At 52.2% G+C, this 20,023-nt stretch overlaps 1 protein-coding gene across 7 annotated transcripts; it reads right to left on the bottom strand.

Moving 5' to 3' along the window:
• Positions 1-311: 311 nt before the first annotated feature.
• CARD19 (caspase recruitment domain family member 19) lies at positions 312-18,807 on the bottom strand. Of its 7 annotated transcripts, XM_005582265.4 has the most exons (6): positions 18,636-18,807; positions 6,415-6,557; positions 3,359-3,512; positions 1,962-2,021; positions 1,618-1,689; positions 312-916 (listed from the first exon to the last, which is right to left on the bottom strand). In XM_005582265.4, exons 1-6 carry the CDS (start codon positions 18,640-18,642, stop codon positions 801-803), a joined length of 552 nt encoding a protein of 183 aa, XP_005582322.1. In that variant the 5' UTR covers positions 18,643-18,807; the 3' UTR covers positions 312-800. The 7 variants fall into 7 exon arrangements, 5 of the variants coding, with proteins under 5 accessions (XP_005582322.1, XP_045228906.1, XP_015292075.1 ...); XR_012424909.1 differs by having other exon boundaries at positions 1,618-2,021; XR_012424910.1 differs by lacking the exon at positions 1,962-2,021 and having other exon boundaries at positions 1,618-1,897.
• Between the last annotated feature and the right edge of the window lie 1,216 nt (positions 18,808-20,023).

The following is a 20,023-nucleotide window of genomic DNA, read 5'->3' as shown; positions in this document are numbered from 1 at the left end:
GGCTCAGCAGCCAGAGAGAGAGAGAGAGAGAGAGAGAGAGAGAGAGAGAGAGAGAGAGAGTGTGTGTGTGTGTGACAGAGAGAGGCACACAAGGTGGGAGGAGGGGGCAGTGTGGGGGACATCTGAGGTGGGGAGGCAGCGCCCGGGGGCTTATCCGAGGCAGGTGAACCCATGTTGGGGGTGTCCTGTCTGGGGGTCTGTGCCAGCAGCTGGATGTGGAGATGCCAGGAACACCAGGGCCAGTCCCAGCTGAAGCAGCCATAGCTACCGTCATGTCTGAAGCCCTCCTGAGACTGAGGAACGAGGCAGGCTGAGGGAACTTGAACATTTAATATGGTCAGCACCTGGTAAGATGAAGGTGTTTTTTGTTTTTTTTTTTGTTTTTTTGAGACGGAGTCTTGCTCTGTCGCCCAGGCTGGAGTGTAGTGGCCGGATCTCAGCTCACTGCAAGCTCAGCCTCCCGGGTTCCTGCCATTCTCCTGCCTCAGCCTCCCGAGTAGCTGGGACTACAGGCGCCGCCACCACGCCCGGCTAATTTTTTGTATTTTCAGTACAGACGGGGTTTCACCGTGTTAGCCAGGATGGTCTCGGTCTCCTGACCTCGTGATCCACCCGCCTTGGCCTCCCAAAGTGCTGGGATTACAGGCTTGAGCCACCGTGCCCGGCCGGAGGTGTGTTTTTTACACAAATTATAAATAATGAAAAATAAGCATTTAGAAAAAGAAGCAGCAGTCCCCTTGACGGGTCGGCTGGAGGACTCTTTGGTTGAGTGGCGGGTGAGGCCCTGGGTCCGGGGTCTGTCAGAGCCCCCCTAGGTCATCTGCCAGGAAGGCCAGCAGGTAGCGGCTGACATGTCTGTCGATGATGACAGGCGAGAAGCCGAGGACGCGCCGGGTCCCTGGCAGGCCCTTGGGGTCTAGAAGACAAAAGGGGAGGCAAAAGCTCACGAGCCAGTCCCAGAGGTGAATTCTGTGTTTCCCTCCCTCCCACGGGGGTGGGGGGGAGCGGGCACTGGGGCAGGGTGCTCCCTCCCGGTCATGGTCTTGGCTTGAGTTGAAAAGACAAGAATTAGGGCAGATTCCAGAGCCCCCAGCTCCCACCCAAGTGACCCAGGGGCCTTGAGTCTTGCCATGTGTGCCTGTGTCCTCGCGCCCAGTAGGCCTCCCAGCACGACAAACTCAGGCATCACAGAAAAGGGAGACGGGGCAGGCCAGGCTGGGCGCCAGTAGACGGGCCCTGGGAGGCTCCTATGCATCAGGCCTGTGGCTGGTGGAGAGACCCAAGGCCCTGGGGCACGTGACCTGCTCAAGGGCCCCACATGGCTCAAGGCCACAGGTGTGGCAGGGCTTTGTAACACCCAGAGTCCTGGCTGCACCCCTCCTCCCGCTAGGGGTCATCATTTTCTGGTTCCCAAGGGTGGCAGGAGCCAGTGGACGCTGGGAGCCTCCTTACATCCCATTTCTCATGAGCCCTGCAAGGTGACACCATCCCACTGCTCAAGTGTGGACACTGAGGTGTGGAGAGGCCAAGGGGTCCCAAATTGGGCAGGGTCTGGGGCCCTGGCTTGGTGGCAGAGGGGAAGCAGGCCCAGCCCTGTGAGGGTCCACCTGCACCCACCTGGTGGATAGCAGTACAGGAGCAGGGCCAGTCCCACAGCAAGGCCCAGACCAGCCAGGAAGCTCATGGGTCCTGGGGAGACACCAGCGTGAACAGGGCTCCCCTGGGCCTCAGAGGGGTGGGGTCCTGAGGCTCGGGGGCTGCGCAGGGGAGGGGGTGCCAGGCTGAGGTGCTGCCTGAAGAGCCCCCAAGCGAGCACCTTAGGGGGTCTGTCACCAACAGAAGGCCAGGAATGGAGCCACACTTGGGGTGGAGAAGCCCCTGAGGCGGAGATGGAGCCCTGGGGAGGGTAAAGAGAGAGGGAAAGAGAGGGAGAGAGAGGGAGGGCAGCAGGGAGGTGTTACCCCTGTCACTCAGCTCGCCGCTCTGGCTGCCCGAGTCTAGCTGTGTGCAATCTGAGTTCTCTAGAAACAAAACCACAGAGCATGGTTAGTCAATGGGCAGGGCCGGAGAGCAAGGTCGTCACCCCGTAGGAAGCCCAAGGCCACTGCCGCCTCCTGGGGCCGCCAGGCCAGACCAGGCCGTGGTACCCGAGACCAACCCTCCTCAGGGAACTATGCACAGTCTGGGTCTTCTCCGGTGGTCCAGCTGCTGTGACTTCAAGTGCCACAGGCATGGGGAAGGTCATTGTACCCTGGTGGCCACAGGCACCAAACGCGGCATGAACATTGCTGTGGACAGCGTGGCTGCTGTCGGCCTGGTGGCTGCCTCACTGGGTGCAGCTGGGCCAGAAGCTTTCTGCCCAGGCCTCCCCCGGAGGTTATCCAGCCTGAGACCTGCTGGACGGGCCTAAAGGCACGCGGGAGCCACAGAAGGTGCTCCACCTCCAGTGGGGCCGAGGCTGGGCCCTGCCTGGTTTTGAAAGCCCCCCGTGGCATACTCGTGGCTCGGGAGGGAGAGCCAGTCCCTCCTGCAGGGCTGGGCCTCCCCTCGAGCTCTCCCTGCCCACCATCTGCACTGTGTCCTGTGAGGCCTGGGGAGGCCTCCGGGGGCTCAGAGACCCCCAGCCCAGTAGCCTGGGGTGAGCCACCCAGTCCCTCTGGTCTCTGTCCTGTTGCTTGAGGGCCACGGGGCGGTAGCCCCTCCTCCTAGGGCCCTGACCACAGAGGCGCCAGATCAGAGTTGCCGTCTTCACCTCGAGGCGCCCTGAACGTCCCGGCAGCTCTGTGGGCCCAGGCTACTGGCATCCACATGACTCCCGGGGCCTGAGCGCACACTGCCTGAGGACAGGAGCCTCAGAGCTGAAATGCATGTGCTTCGGACCAGCCATCCGGGCCTGACCACGCCCTATGGAAACCCCCACACGTGTGCAGATCACGGCAATGAAAGGGTTCATCATGGGGTTGGGTAATTCCAGCGGGGACTGCCTAGGAGCGCTATGCAGCTGTGGGAACAAGGCTGCTGTCCACACAGACAGGAAGGGATCCCCCTGGAATGAGGCTAGAAAAGGAAGGGCAAGAGAGGACGCACAAGATGCCCCCTTCTGTGTGAAAACTGCCATGACAGAGAGAGATGGAGAAAGTGGGAGACAGAGACCAACATCTGCACTGCCTGTGCCTGCCACACTCTCCCCTCGGGGCTGAGGGTGGCCTCTGGGGAAGGGCTGAGGCGAGAGGGGATGCCAGGCCTGGGCTGCAGCAGACTTGGGAGGTCACGGAGAACATCCATGGCATCAGCAGCAGGCTGGGGTGCCCTCCCTGGGCCGGCACCAAGCATACATGGTTGGGGACGTGGAACTTACGCAGAGCGTGGCGGCTGGGCAGGCAGCTGTGCAGGGGCTGGGCATGGATATACAGGGCTCGGTAGAACTCCTGGCAGTCCCGCTCGCCGCTCCGCTGCAGGTGGCTCAGGAGGTCACAGAGCCGCACACGCAAGGACGCCTTGGGGTTCCGGAACTGAGGGTATAAGGGAAGATCAGGCCAGGGAAGATCAGGCCAGGGGGGCTGGCTGTGGGTCAGGGCAGGGCACCAAGGTCAGGCCCCCAGCCTCAGCTTCCCCATTGAGTGTCAGGACACCTGCTGGATGGCAGCTCCTGTGACACCCTGCCCCTTACCCACACCACATAGTGCCTGGCATTGCCTCTGTCACAGGCATCACTGCTACTCCTCATACTCCCTGTGGGGTGGGAGGTTGGGAAACAGGCCGGGAGCGGTCACAAAGAAATCACAGGGCTGGCTGGGCACGGTGGCTCACGCCTGTAATCCCAGCACTTTGGGAGGCCAAGGCAGGCGGATCACGAGGTCAGGAGATCGAGACCATCCTGGCTAACACGGTGAAACCCCGTCTCTACTAAAAAATACAAAAAAATTAGCCAGGTGTGGTGGCGGGCGCCTGTAGTCCCGGCTACTCGGGAGGCTGAGGCAGGAGAATGGTGTGAACCTGGGAGGCGGAGCTTGCAGTGAGCTGACATCGCGCCACTGCACTCCAGCCTGGGCAACAGAGCAAGACTCTGTCTCAAAAAAAAAAAGAAAAAAAAAAAAGAAGAAAGCACAGGGCTGGTGACATCATTCCAAGTGTTAGGACATAGTGTGGCTTCCTGTGTGACCTCAGCCAGCTACTCCACCCCTCTGAGACTTGGTTTCTTCATTTGTAAAAAGGGGATAATGAACCCTCATGGTAGGCTATGACAGGGAATTAATGAAGTGAGGTATAAGTGCTAACTTCTGTTATTTTGCAGTCTACAGGAATGTGATTCAAGTTTTTAAAAAATAAGTTGAAGCTGAGCGCGATGGCTCATGCCTGTAATCCCAGCACTTTGGGAGGCTGAGGCAGGCAGATCAGGAGCTCGAGGTCAGGAGTTTGACACCAGCCTGGCCAACATGGCGAAACCCCATCTCTACTAAGAGTACACAAAATTAGCCAGGCATGGTGGTGCATGTTTAATCCCAGCTACTTGGGAGGCTGAGGCCAGAGGATCACTGGAAACTGGGAGGCAGAGGTTGCACTGAGCCGAGATCACGCCACTGCACTCCAGCCTGGGTGACAGACTCCATCTCAAAAAAAAAAGAAAAGAGTGACAAAAGTATTGGCTCTTTTGATGTGTCTGACAGAGAAATGTGTGGTTCTCAAGGTCAGTGGACAGGCCACTGGGCCTTGACCGCCAGGACCCGGAGTCTGTGGCCCAGTGCTGCCACCTGGTGGCAGCATACCATTCTACATGGCCACAGGAAACGAGTAAAACCATGGCAGTGTGGAAATGACAGCCAGATGGGTGGCAGAAGCTATGGTGTCTGTGAGGAAGGAATATGTGGTTTTTCTTGTATAAACATCCGAAACTTTCTAAACTTTCTAAAAGTGAACATGCATTAGACTTCAATTACAATAATAAGAGATGGATTTGAGCTCCTAACTTTTAAAATTACTGTATCACCTTCACAATGGAAGAAGCACCTGAGCCAGTAGCAGGGCCCGTGTTGACTTGTGTTCTGTTGTGGGCCAACCTCATTGTGCCAGGAGATGCCCCAACCCTAAGGATAGCCCTGCATCATGACCCCCTGCCACGTGAGGAAATGACAGCTCCAAGAGAAGGGACTCAATTGGGGTCACCCAGAGGGGAAGGAGGCTGGCAGGACCTGTACCCCGAAGGCCTAGGGGTCTCTGGCACTCACTGCCCATCCCTCTGGTCTTGGTGATAGCTGTTAAGGAACAGGTGGCTCAGTGCGGGCGCCAGAGCCACAGATGTGGGCAGGGTCGGCAGGGTGTGGCTAACTCATCCAATGTCCCCTCAGGGCCACCTGGCACTGGGGTGATGGGGCAGGACAGACCTCCCAAGACAGAGCCCAGGAATTGCATCTTAAATGCCATCTCCAGCAGAGCCACCCTGCTGTTTCCAGCTCTGCAGCTCTGAGAGGCCAGGGCCATGTGACAGAGCAACAGCCACCGGCCCTGGGCACTTTCCCAAACAATAGGATGAACTCAGGACATGGCCTGGCACTCCTGAGATGAGCGGCCCCGGGCAAGCGGCTGCCTCTTGGGCCTTGGGATCACCTCTGTGAGATGGGGTGATGGGCGCGGTGCCCACAGGGCTGCAGGGCCATCTGGTGATAAGGGCTCTCGGGCAGGCGTTTACCCGGCTCAGCTCAGTCAGTCCACACCACACCTGCCAGGCAGGGCTCTCAGCGTCTGCTTCACACATGGGGAAGCTGGGGTTCCGAGGGGACCAGCCCGCTCAGCACTGCTGAGAGGGGCAGACGGTGGCACGGCCATGGGGTGGGTCAGCATCTGCCTTCCTAGAAGCTCGGTTGCCTACCTGTGACATGCTGGGCTTTCCAGCCGCGTACAGTAACATAGAAATTAGAGAAAAGGAAGCAATTGTTTGCCCACTTTGAACCTTCAGAAGATGCAGAATGCAAAGCACTATGGCACTAGGGTGGGCCAGGACTATCTGTTCCCCATCCCACTTCAGCTCTCCCTCTGCCTCTGCCCTCCTCACCCCTCCCTCTCGCCCTCTTTCTTGCCTCCCTCCAAGTCTTATACTGTCATGTGCTTCATGTATTGTCACGTTATCTCCTATAATCTCCCAGCAACTCGGGGACAGCATACCCAATGACATAGGAAGAAACTGAGGCACAGAGAGCTGACGTTCTGGGCTTGTTTGGTCCAAAGGGCCCCAAAGGGTCAGTTTGTAGCTCAGGCAGCCTTAGGAGCCAGGTCCAGATATGTCACCTCTGAATCCTGACATACCTAGTGTGTCATTCCCGTGAGAGAATGACCCAGGGCTGGTCACCAGCTTCTCCCAGCCCAGAAGGGAAGGGAAACTGAGCAGTGTCTCGGGCACCCCCCTCACCTCCTCAGCACCTTTTCCGCCTCCTTGTTGGTAAGGATCTGTGGGTAGTAGCGGTTCAGCTGGAGGATGATCCTGTCCACCTGCTGCTCACTCAAGCGCCCGTGGCCTGTCAGGAAAGGCGTGTCCTGCACCAGGCGGTCACAATACGTCTGATCTAAAACAGACAGCACAGGGGCATGAGCCAGCACAGCCCAAGGGGACCAGAGACGACAGCCTTGTACTGACACCACAGGAGGGCATCACCCCCAAAGTGGGTGCCCACCAAGAGGGTGCACCCGCAGAATCACAGCCATCCCAGCCCGTGTGGTGTGCACTGCACAGCTGAGAGCTGCCCCTGGCCTGCCAACCTGCCTGCTGCCAACCTGCCCCACCAGAAGATGGAAGTGAAGGGTTGTGCTGGAAACCCACTTTCACAGAGCTCGCCACAGAAATCAAACTCAGAGGGGCTAAGAATCTACTTTTCATGGGCCACCTGCAGGGCCATCAGGAAATAGCTGGGGCCTAGGGTGGCACAGGTGGCTCAGAATGCCCAGGGCCAGGCATGGTGGCTCAGACCAGGTGCGATGGCTCACCCTTGTAACACCAACATTTTGGGAGGCCAAGGTGGGCAGATCACTTGAGCTCAGGAGTTCGAGATCAAGAATGCTCAGACGTGGGCTCTGCAGATCTTCACACTGGCACAGATACAGGGACACAGGGCTCAGGGTGGCCCGTGCTGGGATCACGATGGGACACAGTGTGTCTGAAAGGCCTTAAGAAGCTTCTACCAACAGTAAACCAGTGAGTTCTCCCAGAGGGCTAGAAATGCTTTTCATTTGCCTTTTTTTTTTTTTTTCCAGAATCACCATTAAAATATCATTGTACCACTTTTCCATTAAGAATGTTTCTTAGAATGACAGATCTTTAAGGCTGAGCAGTGGAGTGACGACAGGAGGGCATGGAGAGGATGGCACACAGGATCCCCACAGGGACTGAACATGTGCATCACCTTACATACTTGTGGCAGCTTGTCCTGTTTCCCCATGTTCACAAAGGAAATATTTATAGAACATAACACAGAGGAAAATGAGAAGGGAATCTAAATGTGTTGCTATAAAAAGTGAACAAAACACAAAAGAAGGCAGTAATAGAATAAATGAGGGTCAAAAAAGCTACAAGACATACAGGAAACACATAGCAAAATGGCAGTAGTAACACATTCCTTATCAGCAATTAATTCAAATGTAAATAGGTTAAACTTTCCTTTTTTTTTTTTTTTTGAGATAGAGTCTTGCTCTGTTGCCCAGGCTGGAGTGCTGAGGCCCAATCTCGGCTCACTGCAACCTCTGCCTCCTGGGTTCAAGCAATTCTCCCTGGGATTACAGGTGTATGCCACCATGCCCATCTGGTTTTTGTATTTTTTTTTTTTTTTTTTTTTTTTTTGAGACGGAGTCTCGCTGTGTCTCCCAGCACTTTGGGAGGCCGAGGCGGGTGGATCACGAGGTCAGGAGATCGAGACTATCCTGGCTAACATGGTGAAACCCCGTCTCTACTAAAAATACAAAAAACTAGCCGGGCGTGGTGGTTTTTGTATTTTTTTAGTAGAGACAGGGTTTTACCATGTTGGCCAGGCTGGTGTCAAACTCCTGACCTCAGGTGATCTGCCTGCCTTGGCCTCCCAAAGTGCTGGGATTATAGGCATGAGCTACCGCGCCCAGCCAAATTTTCCTATCAAAAGGCATAGATTGGCAGAATGGATTTTTAAAATATGAGACAACTAAGTGCTGTCTACAAAAGACTCACTTCAGATCTAAAGACACAAAGAAGTTGAAAATGAAAGGACCTAAAAAAATTCCCATACAAATAGTAACCAAAAGAGAGATGAGGTAACTATACTAACATCAGGCAAAATAGACTATAAGTCAAAAACTATTACAAGAGATTAAAAAGTATATTATGTATTAATAAAAGGATAAATTCATCAAGAATATGCAACAGTTATAAACATATATGCACCAAATATCAGAGCTTCAAAATGTATGAAGCAAACACTGGCAGAGTTGAAGGGAGAAATAGATACCTCTATAATAATATTTGGAGACTTCAAAACACCACTTTCAGTAAGAGACAGAACCACCAGACAGAAGATAAATGAGGAAATAGAGGACTTCAACAACACCATAAGCCAATTATACCTGGTAGACATACACAGAACACTCCATCCAACAATATAGATATTTTTCTCACGTGCACATGAAACATTCCCCAAGATAGGCCGCAAAACAAGTTTGTGGCCACAAAAACCAGTTTTAATATATTTTAAAAGGTTGAAATCATATAAAATATATTTTCTGACCACCCACAATGAAGCTAGAAATCAATAATAGAAAACTAAAAAATTCACAAATATGTAAAAATTAAATAGCCAGTGGGGTGCCAGTCATGGTGGCTCACACCTGTAATCCCAGCACTTTGGGAAGCTGAGGCAGGCAGATCACTTGAGGCCAGGAGTTTGGGACCAGCCTGGCCAACATGGCAAAACCCTATCTCTACTAAAAATACAAAACTTAGCCAGGCATGGTGGTGCACGCTTGTAATCCCAGCTACCTGGGAGGCTGAGGCACAAGAATTCCTTGAACCTGGGAGGTGGAGGTTGTAGTGAGCTGAATTCGTGCCACTGCATTCCAGCCTGGATGACAGAGCGAGACTCTGTCTCAAACAAACAAACAAACAAACAAGAAAACCAATGGGTCAAAAGAGAAATCATGAGGGAAATTAGGAAGTAACATGAGAAAAGCGGAAACACACACCTACACACACACACCCACACCCACACACACACACCCCCTACACTACGCCAAAACCTAAGGGATGCAGCAAAAGCAGTGCTGAGAGGGAAAATTATAGTTGCAAATGCATATATTAATAAAAAATCTTAGTAACCTAACATCACACTTTAAGGAGTGAGAAAAGGAAAAACTAAAGACCAGAGAGCTTGAAGAGCAAACTAAACCCAAAGCTCACAGAAGGAGGGAAATAATCAAGATTAGAGTGAAGACAAATGAAATAGAGAATCGAAAAACAGTGGAGAAAAATCAAGAAAACCAAAGTCGATTCTTTGATGATATCAATAAAAATGACAAAACTAGCTAGACTGACAAAGAAAAATAAGAGAAGACTCAAATTACTAGTATCAGGAATAAAAGTGAGGACATTACCATGAACTTTACAGAAATAAAAAGGAATGTAAGAGAATACTATGAACATTTGTATACCAACAAATTAGATAACCTAAATGAAATGAAAACATTCCGAAAAACACAATCCACCAAAACTAAACCATGAAGAAATAGAAAATCTAACCAATAACTAGTAAGATTAAATCAATAATGAAAAATATCTCAAGAAAGAAAAGCTCAGGACCAGATAGCTTTGCTGGTTAATTCTACCATAAATGTAAAGAACTAATACCAATCCTTCTCAAACTTACAAAAAAAACTGAAGAGGAGGGAACACTTCATAACTAATTCTGTGAGGTCAGCTTTACCCTGATACCAAAATCAGACAAAGTCGCTTCAAGAAAAGAAAACCACTTTGGGAGAGAGAGGCAGGAGAGTCACTTGATGCCAGGAATTCAGGACCACACTTGGGCAATACAGCAAGACCTTGTCTCTATGAGAAAAAAGAAAATGGAAAAGACTACAGACCAATACTCCTTAGGAATATTGATGGAAAAAATCAACAAAACCCAGCAAATCAAATTCAGCAGCATGTTAAAAGAAGTATACATTGATTTGTTCCTGGAATACAAGGATGGTTCGACATGTAAAAATCAAAAATCAATCAATGAAATATACATTAATAGAATGAAGGAAAAAATACATGGCCATTTCAGTTGTTTTAGAAAAAGCATTTGATAAATGTCAACATCCTTTCTTGATATAAATATTTAATTAATTAGGTCTAGAAGATGGTATGGTTTGAATGTGTCAACAAGCATGTATTGGAAACTTAATCCCCAAAGTAACAGCACTGAGAGATAGAACCTAATGGGAGGTGTACAGGTCATGAGGGCTCTACCGTCATGAATGGATTAATGCCAATTACAAAAGGGCTTGAAGTTTCAGGTTTGTTTTCTTCCTCTTAATCCCTCTCATTCTCTGTAGCCCTTCTGCCTTCCACCATGGGATAACACAGCAAGAAGACCCTCACCAGATGCTGGCTCCCTGATCTTGGACTTCCAAACCTCTAGAAGCATGAGCCTATACATTTCTGCTCATTATAAATTCCCTAGTTTCAAGTGTTCTGTTATAGCAGCACAAAATGGACTAAGACAGAAGGAAACTTCATCAACATGATAAAGGCCATAGAGTTGGCACTCTGTCTCTGCAGGTTCCATATCCAGGGATTAAATCAACAGCAGATATAAAATATTTGGGGAAAAGCAATACAAAATAAGACTACAGCCAAAAAATACAAGTTTTAAAAATACAGTACAACGATTTACATAGCATTTACATTGTGTTAGGTATTATAAGTAACCTAGAGATAATTTAAAATATATGGAAGGATGTGTGTAGGTGCAAATATTATAGCACTTTATATAAGGGATTTGAACATCCTCAGATGATTTTGAGGGGATTCCTGGAATCATCCCACCTCATATATTGAAGGACATTTTTATATGAAAAGCCCACAGCTAACATCATACCTTAATGGTGAAAGACTGAAAGCTTTTTCTTTAAGATCAGGAACAAGATAAAGATGTCTGCTCTTACCACTTATATTCAACATAGTACTGGAAGTTCCAACCAGAGCAATTAGGCAAGAAAAGGAAAAGGGAATAAAAGGCATTCAAATTGTAAAGGAAAAAGTAATATTTTCTCTGTTCACAGATGACATGATTTTATATATAGAAAATCCTAAAATCTTTTTCTTTGAAGTTAGAGCTAATTAAAAGCATGCAGCAAGGTTGCAAGAGATAAAATCAACACACAAAAATATTTCATCTCTACATACTAACAATGAACAATCCAAAAATTAAGAAAACGACTCAATTTATAATAGCATTGAAAAGAATAAAATACTTAGGAAGAAATTTAATCAAGAAGGCAAAAATCTTGTACACTGAAAGCCACAAAACATTGCTGCAAGCACTACCCAAAGCAATCTACAGATTCAATGCAATCCCTATCAAAATCTCAAGTGTTTTTTGCAGAAACAGAAAAACCCATCCTAAAATTCATATAGAATTTCAAAACAAAATACCTGTATAGCCAACAAGAAAAAAAATCTTAAAAAACAAACAAACAAACAAAAAACAGGGTTGGAGGACTCATATTTCCTGCTTTCCAAACTTACTGTAAAAAGATACAATAATGAAAACAATGTGGTACTATCATAAAGACAGACATATGGGTCACTGGCATAGAATAAGAGAGTCTAGAATTAAACCCTATTTTTAATTAAAAGAGTGGAAAAAAAGAGTGAAAAAACCATTCACATAAATGGGAGAAATATTTGCAAAGCATGTATCTCATAAGGGATTAGTATCCATACTCTATAAAGAACTCCTACAACTGAACAGCAAAAGACACAAAGAACCCAATTCAAAAATAAGCAAAGAACTTGAATAGACACGTCTCTAAAGAAAATATACAACTAGCCATCAAACACACAAAAAAATGCTTATCAGGCCAGGCGCGGTGGCTCCCGCCTGTAATCCCAGCACTTTGGGAGGCTGAGGCGGGCAGATCACCTGAAATCACCTAAGGTCAGGAGTTTGAGACTGACCTGGTCAACATGGAGAAACCCTGTCTCTACTAAAAACACAATAATTAGCCGGGCATGGTGGTGTGTGCCTGTAATCCCAACTACTTGGGAGGCTGAGGCAAGAGAATCACTTGAACCCAGGAGATGGAAGTTGCAGTGAGCCGAGATTGCGCCACTGCACTCCAGTCTGGGAAACAGAGCATGACTCAGTCTCAAGAAAAAGAAAAAGAAAAAATGGTCATGATTACTCATTAAGGAAATTCAAATAAAAATCATAATGAGATATCGCTTCATACTCATTAGGATAGCTATATATTAATATAACAAATGTTGGTGAGGATATGGAGAAATTCAAACTCATGGGCATTACTGCTGAAAATGTAAAATAGTGCAGCCACTGTGGAAAAAAACAGTATGGCAGTTCCTCAAAAATCTAAACATAGAATTATCGTATGATGGCTGGGCACGGTGGCTCACACCTATAATCCCAGCACTTTGGGAGGCCGAGGCAGGCAGATCACGAGGTCAGGAGAGCGAGACCATCCTGGCTAACATGGTGAAACCCGGTCTCTACTAAAAATACAAAAATTAGCCAGGTGGGATGGCAGGCGCCTGTAATCCCAGCCACTTGGGAGGCTGAGGCAGGAGAATCGCTTCAACCTGGGCGGCAGAGGTTGCAGTGAACTGAGATTGCACCACTGTACTCCAGCCTGGGCAACGGTGAGACTCTGTCTCAAAAAAAAAAAAAAAAAAGAATTACCATGTGATCCAGAAATTCTTCTAGGTATATACCTTAGACAACAAAAAGCAGGAACTCAGTCGGGGGTGGTGGCTCATGCCTGTCATCCCAGCACTTTGGGAGGCCAAGCTGGGCAGATCACCTGAGGTCAGGAGCTCAAGACCAGCATGGCCAACATGGCGAAGCCCCGTCTCTACTAAATACAAAAAGCTAGCCAGGCATGGTGGCACTCGCCTGTAGTGCCAGCTATTCAGGGGGTTGAGGCATGAGAATCACTTGAACCCAGGAGGCAGAGGTTGCACTAAGCCAAGATCACAACACTGCACTCCAGCCTGGGCAACAAAGTGAGACTCTGTCTTAAATAAATAAATAAATAAATAAATAAATAAATAAATGCAGGAACTCAAATGGATACTTGCACACTGGTTTTCATAGCAGCACTATTCAAAATAAAGATGGAAATAGTGCAAATGTTCACCAGAAGATGAATGAATTATCAAAATGTGGTATATACCTATGTACAACAGAATATTACTCAGCCCTAAAAAGGAAGGAAATTATGATACATGGATGTCACAACATGGATGAACCTTGAAAACATTATGCTAAGTGCAATAAACATGGCACAAAAGGACAAATATTATATGATTCCAATTATATGAAGTACTTAGAGGAGTCAAATTCATACAGACAGAAAATAGAATAGGGATTACCAGGAGGTGTGAGCAGAAGGAGAAAGGGCAGTTATTGTTTAATAGGTACCAGATTTCTGTTTGGGATGATAAAGAAGCTCTGGAAATGGACAGTGGTGACAACTGCACAATATTGTGAGTGTATTTAGTATCACTGAAGTGTACACTGAAAAATGGGTAAGAAGGTAAATTTTGTTTCTGTATATTTTCTCACAAAAAAATGTAAATGGATAAATAAACTCTGGTTTATCCATACAATGAATATTATTCAGTGCTAAAAAGAAACGAAGGCTGAGCGTGGTGGCTCACGCCTGTCATCCCAGCACTTAGGGAGACTGAGGCAGGTGAATCGCTTAACCTGGGAGGCAGAGGTTGCAGTGAGCCGAGAGTGCGCCACTGCACTCCAGCCTGGGCAACAGTGAGACTGTCTCAAAGAAAAAACCAAAACAAAAACAGTGTCATCGTGTTGGACATAGCGGGGCCCCCTCTTGGGTTTCCTCCTTGAGGCACAGACTCAACAGACTGTTTTACTTTCTCATGCCTCTTTCCAGTTGCCACTTCCTCCTGGCTGGTCTTTCTGCCCCCCAGAATGTGGACCCGCCCCAAAAGCAACCATGCTCTGTGGGGCCCTGTGCAGACCCTACAGACCCAGGCCCAGGTGAGAACAGCCCATCTCAGCATGCTCGCCCTGCGCCGGGCTGGGGACCACAGCGATGGGCAGATCCATCCACATCCTCCAGGGGCTCACAGTGTAGGGGTGTGGGCTGGCATTCACCAAGCAACCCCGCAAACACATCCTTAACCCCACAGGTACCTGCCCTCCAGAGAACAACAGGGGGGCCATCCTGGTTCACAGGGTCCCTGGTGATGCCCACATTGAGGCCATCAGCCACCCTATCATCTGGCTGAAGCCACTTGCCATGGGCCGCGCAGGGAGGCAGATGGCTGGGGGCTGAGTCAGCCCTCACCTGCACTGAGTCCGCCAGCAGCCCCACCATGGTGAGGAAGTTGAGCGCAAGGACGTCAAGTGACCTGCCAAGGCCACACGGACAGGCCCAGCTGGGCGGTCTGGGTCCAGCGCCTACAGTCCTCTAGTTAAAAGAACTAAGATGAATTAGCCAAGATTCACAGAACAATCCCACACGTCTGGCACTCTGTGAGCCCTGCGTCTACCTACAACCTTCATCCTTCCAACAGCCCTGCAACATAGGGACAACCACCAGCCCCGTTTTCAGATAGGGAAACTAAGGCACAGTGAGACGATAAGGTACCTGCCCAAGACTGCAACCAGACACGAAGTGACAGATCAAGATCCAGGCCCAGGCACAGCCGTGTTGAGGACCACCTCTTGACATCCAGACATTCTGCCTCTCTAATTAACATGCGACTTCACTGTAATCAGCGACAGCAGTCTACTCCCTGCCAGACCAAGAGACCAAGAGCAGACCCAAGGCTGTCCTCCCCAGCACTGCCCACTTGGCTAAGAATCCAGTAGTTAGGTGCTCACTAAAGAGTTCTGCAGGCCGGATGCGGTGGCTCACGCCTATAATCCCAGCACTTTGGGAGGCTGAGGCAGGTGGATCATGAGGTCAGGAGTTCAAGACCAGCCTGGCCAACACGGTGAAACCCCATCTCTACTAAAAATACAAAAGAAATTAGCTGGTCGTGGTGGCACACGCCTGTAGTCCCAGCTACTCAGGAGGCTGAGGTAGGAGAATTCCTTGAACCCGGCAGGCACAGGTTGCAGTGAGTCAAGATAGCGCCACTGCACTCCAGCCTGGGTGACAGAGTGAGACTCTGTCTCAAAAAAAAAAAAAAAAAAAAAAGAGTTCTGCAATGAATGGTCCAAGGCCCAAGGGCAAGCACGGTAGGTGGACGGTGGCCAGCATCCTGTAGCGGCCTCCTCCTGCCCTGCAAGCCGCTAACCAGGCGGAGCCTCCGCTGCTGCACAGCCATGAGTCACCATGAGCCATGAGTCAGCTGGCACAGGCCGCAAGATCTGGGGGCTGAAGCCAGGCTCCGCGGCTCGGGGGCTCTGTGCTTCCTGTGGTTGCGAGTTGTGCACACAAACACGCAGCACTTGGAAGCCAGAAAAGGCACGAGAAACGAAACCATCTCAGTGCCAGCTCCCGATAAACAAGTCCCTGAACTGTTTTTATAGGACAAAGGAAGATGGCTTGCTCTGGCACAGACCCGGCAAGCCTTCACCATGCCCTACATCCCCTTTCTTCTTGCCAAGCTGGCACCAGCACTATAGACCCCCACTCTATTACCCCAACATGAACCTTCTTATCAGCTCAGACTGATGCCCTCAGCCTGGCATTCGAGGCCCCATGGGAGCTGGCCCCACCCACTCTCACCCAGCCCTCCAGGCCCATGAGACTTCCTGCGTGGCAGTCCCCAACAGCACCATCCTGTCTGGGAACCTTGCCCCAGGCTGAGAATACCTGTTCCTCGGTTTCCACCTGGTTAATTCATGTTCACCTTGCTATCCTACGTGCAAGAGGGCTTCCGAAGTTCCTGTCATCCCCAACCAGTTGGAGTCCAGACACTTGGGCATCAACCTCCCCTCTCGAATTTCTTTTTTTTTTTTTTTTTAGACGGAGTCTTGCTCTGTCCCCCAGGCTGGAGTGCAGTGGTGTGATCTCCCCTCACTGCAAGCTCCGCCTCCCGGGTTCACGCCATTCTCCTGCCTCAGCCTCCTGAGTAGCTGGGACTACAGGCGCCCACCACCATGCCCAGCTAATTTTTTTGTATTTTTAGTAGAGACGGGGTTTCACTGTGTTAGCCAGGATGGTCTCAATCTCCTGACCTCGTGATCCGCCCGCCTCAGCCTCCCAAAGTGCTGGGATTGATTACAGGCTTGAGCCACCGCGCCCAGCCCCCTCCCATATTTCTTCCAGGAGCCCCCTTGTCTCAGTGCTCAGCCCAACTAAAACTGCTCACTCGCTGGCACAGCCCAGGGGGGTAACTTGTCAAGCACCTGCCCCACGCAGACACCTCCTCAGCGTTCTGCAGGCACTGGCTCACATGCGCTGCTTGCAGCGAGGGCTGGCGCGACGCAGGACCCCAGTTGGTGCAGGGAGGTGGTGAGCCTGGGACTACGGGTCTGCAGCCTTGCAGGGCTGTTCATATGACCCTCCCAGAGCTGTGCTCCATGGGCCTTGGCTCTCCATGCCAAAGACTAAGGCTTGTGAGGGAATGTCTCCAGGCCCAGTGAGTAGACCCAGCAGGTAGGAAGCACACATTGGAAAAGGTGAGGCCTACAATCAGAGCCTTCAGGGACCCCTGCCTGACGTGATCTCCCAGCTCCAGCGTCCCCTTATGCAAGGAAGCTTCCCTGACAGAGAGCAAGGGACAGGGTCCCTTTGTGCAGGAAGGCTCCTCAATGGACAGCAAGGCCTCAGGCTCTGCCAATACCTAGTCCCTGGGACAGGGCTCCCTGGAGACCAGCATAGCTCTGAGTTGTGTCCCACGCATTCTGATGAACTCACGAAGGGAGTTAAGGAATTCCAGCGTGGGCAGGGCACAATTTGACTTTGTTTCCCCATCTGTACACAGACAAGATACTCCACGTGTCCCCATCTGATCATTTTCTTTCTTTTTTTTTCTTTTTTGAGACGGAGTCTTGTTCTGTCCTCCAGGCCGGAGTGCAGTGGCGCCATCTCGGCTCACTGCAAGCTCCGCCTCCTGGGTTCAAGAAATTCTCCTGCCTCAGCCTTCCCAGTAGCTGGGACTACAGGTGCCCGCTACCACGCCCGGCTAATTTTTTGTATTTTTAGCAGAGACGGGGTTTCACCATGTTAGCCAGGATGGTCTCGATCTCCTGACTTTGTGATCCGCTCGCCTGGGCCTCCCAAAATGCTGCGATTACAGGCGTGAGCAACGGCGCCCGGTCCCCATCTGATCATTTTCAGACAGGAATCACCCAACATAGGGTCCAATGCACAGTAAGTGCTCAGATATGAGAGCCACAAATAAGAAGGGTTAGAAGGGAGGACAAAGGGGAGCAGGTGGCAGCTGGGGGGTCTCTTGTGGCCTAGGCTGGAAGTCTCTTCTGACCTGGTGTCCTGGAAGTCGTCAGTTTCCAGCCCATGAGATCCTATGTGTGTGCAGGACCTAGGCTGAGGCTCAAGTGAGAGCACTGAGAGAGGACTAGGGACTTCTGGGGCCAACCTGAGCCCCTGAGCCAATTCTGCTCCATGAAGCCGAACAGTGAGAATGAAGTACAGCTTCTGGGAACCCCCATACTCCCTGACCGGGCTGCCATGGGGTCCCTTACCAGCCCATCACCCTCATGGGGTTTCTCCAACAGGGGAAGGTCCACAGAGCAGGGTCACCCTGTTTGGGATCAGGAGGATGGTGGGCAGGTCCCCAGAGAGGCCCTGGGGAGGAAGGCTGGGCTGGGGCCACTAGTGTGGAGCACAACAACACTGGAGGGTCCAGTCGTTGTCTCCGATTCCCTTAGGCCTAAACACGGGCAAGACCGTCGTGGACCCCCAAAAGAGTCTGGGAGGCTCCAAGAGTCCCACAGGAACCACATGCAGCCGAGGAATGCATCGCCTGTGCTGCGAGGTCGTTGGGGTGGTTGCAAGGATGGAGCGTTGTTTCCGTGACCAGAATCATAGCAGGACCGCTGTGAATTCTCTCTGTTGTCATTTCTACCACCTCCTACTCTTTCATACCAAATTCCCCACCACGGGACACCTCCCAACACACAGACTGGCAGTGGCCGAGCCCAGACCCTGGCTGTGCAGCCCCACCCTGGAGCTGTCTTGTCGCCCCCGCCCTTTTCAGGCCCCGCACCTGGCCACCACCCATCGTGCCCCACCCCGCCTCGGCTGGCACGGCCCCGCCGGGCAGAAGCCCGGGACACCCACCACCTCGCAGGGGTGCACCCGCGCACCACCGGCAGCTGACGGGCCAAGGTCACTCGGCCCCCGCAGCCCAGGCGCGGCCTGCAGGCAACTCGCAAGACAGCCGGACCCTCCGGCCGGGCCACCCATCCAGGGCGCCCGCATCCCTGCCGCCCAGCCAGCCCCGTGCCCACCTGTCATGGCGACGGACACAGCGCCGCCCGCAGTCCCCAGCTGTCTACCCCTCCGCGCGTCAGCCCCTCGGTCAGCCGCCCAGTACAGCCTTTCCAGTGACCGCCGCCCGCGGGCCGTCCTCGCCCGCCCCTTTTGGCTAGGCCCGTCCCCCGGCTTCGGCGGTGTAGACTCGGGGGCTCTAAACCCCGCCCCTCGGCGAGCCCTGCCCCCTTCCCGCTAGGCCCCGCCCCTTCCGCGCCCACTACGGCGCCGCCAGGGCTCTAAACTCCGCCCCTCACTCGAATCCCGCCCCCTTGCCGTCCTGGGATAGGCCGCTACGAAGATCCTTGAGCCTTGCCCCTCACTCGAGCCCCGCCCCCTCCGGATCGGCTTCCGCGCCTCCAGTAGTCCTGAGCCCCGCCCTGCACCCGAACCCCGCCCTCTCCGACGAAGGTTTCCAAGCTTCAAGGACCCACTGGGCCCCGCCCCTCACTCGGGCCCTGCCTCCTCCGGCACGGCTTCCGCGCCTCCAGGAGCCCTGGGCCAGCCCCTCACTCGAGTCCCGCTCCCCTGCGGCGTCGGCCTCCGCGCGTCCAGGGGCCCTGAGCCCCGCCCCTTCCTGCTATACCCAGCCATTGCGGGCGTGGGCGGGCGCCACCGGACCGCCCGCCCGCCCCTCCCAGCGTCCGTTAGGGCGCAGCGAGGGGCCCAGAGTCCCTCCCCTTGCTGGGCCTACAACGCCGTCGCAGCGGCCTTAAGCCCCGCCTATCACTGGAGCCATGCCCGCGTCCGAGTCCCACCCTCACCGCTGCCAGAGCTACGGCGGCCGCGCGCCTTCGTGGCCGCGCCCGCTCCTGCCCGGGGCCCCGTGTGTCTTGGGCCCGCCCTTCCGGGCGCTGCCGCGCTGGTTGGCGGAGTCGGGATCCAGGTGGCCCGGCGGCACCCGGCCCAGTCCACCGCCCCTCCCTCGGCCTCGCGCCCCACCCTTTGGCTGAGGAAACAGACTGAGAGGGGAGGTGACTGATCCAGGGGCATACAGAAATTCAGGCCCTGGGGAGTATAGGGCCAGGCCTGGGGCAGAAGACCGGTTGGCGTCCAGTACGCCGCAGGGACCCGCCAAAGGAGACAGTGCCCAGTGATGCTCTCCCAAATCCAGGGGAGAAGGACTCAACGGTGTGACCTCGGGGTGGGAGGAGGGGGGTGGCCACGCCTTCTTGGGGGACCCCAGTCCCCCACCTTCAAAAGACACTAGCTTGGCAGTGTGACCGTAACTAGGGAGGTCACTTAACCTGCCTGAGCCTCAGTTTCCTGGACTGTAAAATGAGTGATCTCGGGCAAACTCTCCACCTTCCCTCCCGCTTTCTGGCCTTTCCAGCTTCCACCACAAAAAGACGCCAGCCCCATATGA

Source organism: Macaca fascicularis, chromosome 15, assembly GCF_037993035.2.
Source record: "Macaca fascicularis isolate 582-1 chromosome 15, T2T-MFA8v1.1".
In the NCBI taxonomy this organism is placed as follows: domain Eukaryota; kingdom Metazoa; phylum Chordata; class Mammalia; order Primates; family Cercopithecidae; genus Macaca; species Macaca fascicularis.
The sequence above is the reverse complement of the archived record's forward strand: the minus strand, read 5'-3'. Positions and strand labels throughout refer to the sequence as shown.

Bases quoted from the DNA above. Each gene is read 5' to 3' on its own strand.
- CARD19 (XM_074017869.1), bottom strand. The intron at 3,513-6,414 runs GTGCTGAGGAGG...TTATACCCTCAG, and splicing joins CCAACAAGGAGGCGGAAAAG to TTCCGGAACCCCAAGGCGTC.